General features: G+C 55.8%; 1 protein-coding gene across 1 annotated transcript; it reads right to left on the bottom strand.

Annotated features, from left to right (window-relative positions):
* Positions 1–294: 294 nt before the first annotated feature.
* Positions 295–2359, bottom strand: MRPS34 (mitochondrial ribosomal protein S34). Its single transcript, XM_068206368.1, has 3 exons — positions 1957–2359; positions 1808–1850; positions 295–974 (listed from the first exon to the last, which is right to left on the bottom strand). The coding sequence occupies exons 1-3, from the start codon at positions 2272–2274 to the stop codon at positions 697–699; spliced, it is 639 nt and encodes a 212-aa protein (XP_068062469.1). The 5' UTR covers positions 2275–2359; the 3' UTR covers positions 295–696.
* Positions 2360–4712: the final 2353 nt, after the last annotated feature.

The raw sequence follows: 4712 nt of genomic DNA, 5'->3' as shown, positions 1-4712 counted from the left end.
GCCCTGGAACAGGGGTAATTTACAATTGGCTTCAAATAGTAAGAGCCAATCCCACCTCCTTTGCATCAACAGAACAAAAATAATTTCCCCTATCTCTTGACAGCCATCTTTGGGAGTAAGAGACAGATAGCTTTGGATTATCTTAGCATTGAAGTCATGTTCCTCGCTTCTTGTTCACTGCCTTCTGCAGTGTTCAGAAAACCAGATGCTGTGCCTGAGCTAATGGCTCTCCATTTGGCTGTCATGATGTTCAGGCATTAAAAAAAAAAATCATGAGTTTTCTTAGGACTGTGCTGCAGAATTAAGAAAACATTTATTTCCATTTGCAGATACATTTTTTCAGAGCTCTGTAAAATACTGTGATATTCACAGTCATTTTTCTGTGATTCATGCAGGACCCAAGTTATATAAAAAATATTATGCTCCAAAGAACTGCAGCTGGCTGACTGAAGCTGTGTATTTAGAGACTATCCAGGGAGCCAAGAAGACCCCTCTGCTTACTGAAACCAAAGTTATGGAAGAAGAGTCTCAATATATCTGCATCTTCCTTTCAGATGAGGTGACTGTACAGGGCTGAGGAGAAAGCTGGAAACATCCTAGCACAATTGGCACAGAGGGGCTCTGTAAGACCCTTTGTGCACTGAGCTGCTAACAGGCAGTGAGAGCACATGGGCTGCTTAGGACACTAAGAAGTCTCTATACCAGTGTCCCAGTAGCTTTTTTCTTTGCCCACTCTTGAGGAGAGGCCAGGACCTTCTCCAGATCAATAATTGGCTCTTCCATGATTGGTCTTCCCTCCTTCTGCCACTGTGCAAGGATCATGGCTCGGAGCAGTGGTGGGTATGGCAGGAACCGAACAGTCGCCTCAGGCACTGGGGTGAATTTCTTGAAGGCTTCCTCCTCGTGTTTGGGCACCATACGCCAGTCGTGGTACATGGCTTTGTCAATCTCCCTCACTTGCTCTTCAGTTTTGCCTGGGAAAAGACAATGAATACCAGTGGGCAACACCATCACAATAAACTGCCTCCAGACACAGCAAGTGTCAGCTCTTTGGCATCAAAAATGCTACAAAAGGCAAGAGTAAACAGAGTTTTCAAAGGGCTGGACAAATTATTCCCTGCTATACTACAGGATCTCACTTCTGTTGTTGAGAATCGAAATAGATATAGAAACAGGCTCCAGCTATGTGGGTGACTCCCTCTCTTAAAGTTTTGCTTTGTCTGTCTCAAATTCCATTTCCATGGCTAAGGAACAAGACTAATTTCTCCCTACACTGATGAAAGCTTCCTGGAAAACTAAGAGTTAAAAGTGCTCAACAACTTAAAAACCTTTGAATGAGTACTATTTCAGTAATTCCAGTAAGAGAAAATTGTATACTTAATATAAAGCAACTCTAAAAAGGAAAATTCACTCATACAACTCCAATCATTAATTTAAAATTCCAGTAACACAACTTACTTGTCATTGCACTTTTTCCTTTTTGGAAACGATTTAAATTGGAATATCCTCATGCTCATACTCTGCCTTGCTTTGAAAGTCCCAGAACAGTCTGTCAGCTCATCTAATATGCTTTCAGTGCTGCTGTTCCCCAAGGTCATACTGCACTGGCTCTCCCACAGAATTCCTTGGAAAGACATTCTGAAGGGGCTAGATTCCTAGCCTTTAAAACGCAAGCAATTTCTTTTCCCATTACAAGATCTGAGAAAAACAAATTTCCTAGTCAGGGAGCCCGCGGTTTCCCTGCCACCCTCACGCACCTGTGCTCTCTAGCTCTGCCCCCATGTGTGGGAAAACGAGCCGGTTTTACCTTTGAAGGTCAGGTAGCCCCAGGCTCTTCCATGGTCCATGTTCTGCAAAGAAAAGAAAAGAGGAACCTGTTGAGGGTGGGTCGCGGCGGGGTGGAGGGCGGGAGCTCCGCAGGGCGCGGCGGGGCGCCGGGCGGGAGGGGGCAGGTACCTCGGCCATGTAGTCCGCCTTCACCTTGGTGATGACCCAGTAGCAGGGCTCGTGGTGCGCCCACAGCCAGGACTTGCGGGTGACGGTGCGGCCCACGCCGAAGCGCGGCAGGCGGCAGAGCAGCGCCAACAGTCGGTTCTCGTTCCTCACGTCCTCCCAGGCCCGCACGGGCAGTCGTTTCTGCGTTAGCGGCCGCCGCATGGTCTCGTAGTCCACGGCGAAGCGCTGAGAGTCCCGCGGCCGATCCTTCAGCTCCCGGTACTCGCGGATCTTCTTGGCCATGGCGGCGATGGGCCGGTGCAGTTTCTTGCGGGCCATGGCGGCGGCCGAGGGCGCGGAGGGAGCAGAACCGAGCGCTGCACCTGGATCCGCTGCTCCCGCCTCTCCCGGAAGCTGTGCCGGCCCCGCGGAAGTCTCCCCGCCCGTCGCCAGGGTCAGCCGCAGCGTTCCGCTGGCCCAGCCGCCAGCGGTGGGTGCTCTCAGGCTGCTGCCCGCAGAGCGCATGGCGTGCCGCGGCCCCTGGCCGTGGTGCAGACCCGCCGGTGGCAGCAGGCCCGGCGCGGCCTGACGGTGCGGTGTGCTAGGCGGCTCTCGGGGGAGCCGGGCTTGTTTGTTGAGAAGCATATGAACAGTGTCTGGTTTAGAAAAATCTCAGCAGATTCAGCTATGTCAGGGAACGTTCAAAACCTGAGTAAACCAGGTTTCAGGAAGATTAAAAGCAACAGATCTGGCCCAGGTCTTCAGTCAGAGGCTGGGCCACGAGCAGCAGCCGGGTCATGGAACTCCGTTCCAGGATGAGACAAATTCCTCTGAGCTGTTCCAGCCATGGAATGCCAGCAGACTGAGGCTACACTTTTAATGAGTAGACTTTAAGTAAAAACTGCATAGATCAGCCCTTGGATTTTAGCTATAGACTGGTAAATTAAATGTGACAGAAGACTTATTTTTTCATTGAAATCCGTATCTTAAATTAAAGGAAGCACAGCAATTCCAATGCTACTGCTAAGTCCTACATTGAAGGCATTCAGGATACTGAGTGGGTTTTCCCAGCAGCCAAGATCAATGTGAGAGGATAAAGGGGTGTGTTCATGTGTGCTGCACACTAAAAAAGTAAACCACACATTTAAAAGGCCGACAATGCTCTTAAGACTAATATGGTACATCTCTTGAAAAAAGACAGGGGCACAGGAGTAAGCAGGAGGTACCTGATTAATTTGAGAGACGCTGGTTTAAAATAAAATACTTAATCTCAATCCACCCAAATTTGGGGGGAATATCAGAGCAGTTAAGCCACTTATTACAGGGTACAAAGTTGGGAGCTCGTACCCAGGGTTTGTGCAGCACAAGGATCAAGCTCCTTTCCGTTTAAGGCCCTTACACATCAGTTTCTGTGAGTCCACAGAGCAGAAGAGGTGACGTGAATGCTTGAAAAAATGTGGAATTGGCTTTGTTGGATGGACAGAAATGAAAGACATCACCACACACAGCAAATAATCAGGGAAACGATGCAGCTCCACAACAGCCGACCATACACGTTCTCCCCCTGCCCGGGAGAACGAGCGCAATCCATGTTCCAGACCCGCCACTTCCCGGTGTGGCTCCGCGGGGCTAGCGGGGGATACATATGCAGTCCGAGGGCAGCGAGCAGCGGCACCAACGGAGCCCTTCGGTTTCTGCTTCTTAAGGGGAATTCTGTCAAAAGAACCGCTGTTCATTCGGGGGTGCAGCAGCGCCCTTCGCTGCCCCGGCACAAACACGGGCTCCGCCAGGGGCGGGGCCGGCAGCCACCACCATAGCAGCCCAGCAGAGTAACGCCGGCCCATGGACCGCCACCTGCACTTCCAACGGGGCGCTTGGCACACGGCGCTCCTTCCACCGACACTTCCGACGATGCGCTCCACACCGAGCTCCTGCCAAACAGCCCCTTCAAACCCACGGCGGGGGAGTAGCCCCGGGTACATCCGACAGAACAACTAGCTGGGCTGGGCTGGGCTGGGCTGCGCTGCGCTGGATTGAGCTGGGCTGGGCTGCGCTGCGCTGGGCTGGGCTGCGCTGCGCCGGGCTGGGCTGGGCTGCGCTGCGCTGGGCTGGGCTGGGCTGGGCTGGGCTGCGCTGCGCCGGGCTGGGCTGGGCTGGGCTGCGCTGCGCTGGGCTGGGCTGGGCTGGGCTGCGCTGCGCTGGGCTGGGCTGGGCTGCGCCGGGCTGGGCTGGGCTGGGCTGCGCTGCGCTGGGCTGGGCTGGGCTGGGCTGCGCTGGGCTGGGCTGGGCTGGGCTGCGCTGGGCTGCGCTGCGCCGGGCCGGGCCGGGCTGGGCTGCGCTGGGCTGGGCTGCGCTGGGCTGGGCTGGGCTGGGCTGGGCTGCGCTGCGCTGGGCTGGGCTGGGCTGGGCTGGGCTGGGCTGGGCTGGGCTGGGCTGGGCTGCGCTGCGCTGCGCTGGGCTGGGCTGGGCTGAGCTGGGCTGGGCTGGGCTGCGCTGCGCTGCGCTGGGCTGGGCTGGGCTGCGCTGCGCCGGGCCGGGCCGGGCCGGGCTGGGCTGGGCTGGGCTGCGCTGCGCTGGGCTGGGCTGGGCTGGGCTGGGCTGGGCCGGGCCGGGCTGGGCTGGGCTGGGCTGGGCCGGGCTGGGCTGGGCTGGGCTGGGCTGAGCGCCGCTCCTGCCTCGGCCCCGCCCCTGCCCCGAGCGCCAATGGGAGCCGCCTTCGTCTTTACGTCGCGGGGGAGGGGGGCTGCCGCTGACTGCCCTCCCGCACACGTGACGGA

The sequence above is a fragment of the Anomalospiza imberbis genome, chromosome 16, assembly GCF_031753505.1.
Source record: "Anomalospiza imberbis isolate Cuckoo-Finch-1a 21T00152 chromosome 16, ASM3175350v1, whole genome shotgun sequence".
Classification (NCBI taxonomy): Eukaryota; Metazoa; Chordata; class Aves; order Passeriformes; family Viduidae; genus Anomalospiza; species Anomalospiza imberbis.
The sequence above is the reverse complement of the archived record's forward strand: the minus strand, read 5'-3'. Positions and strand labels throughout refer to the sequence as shown.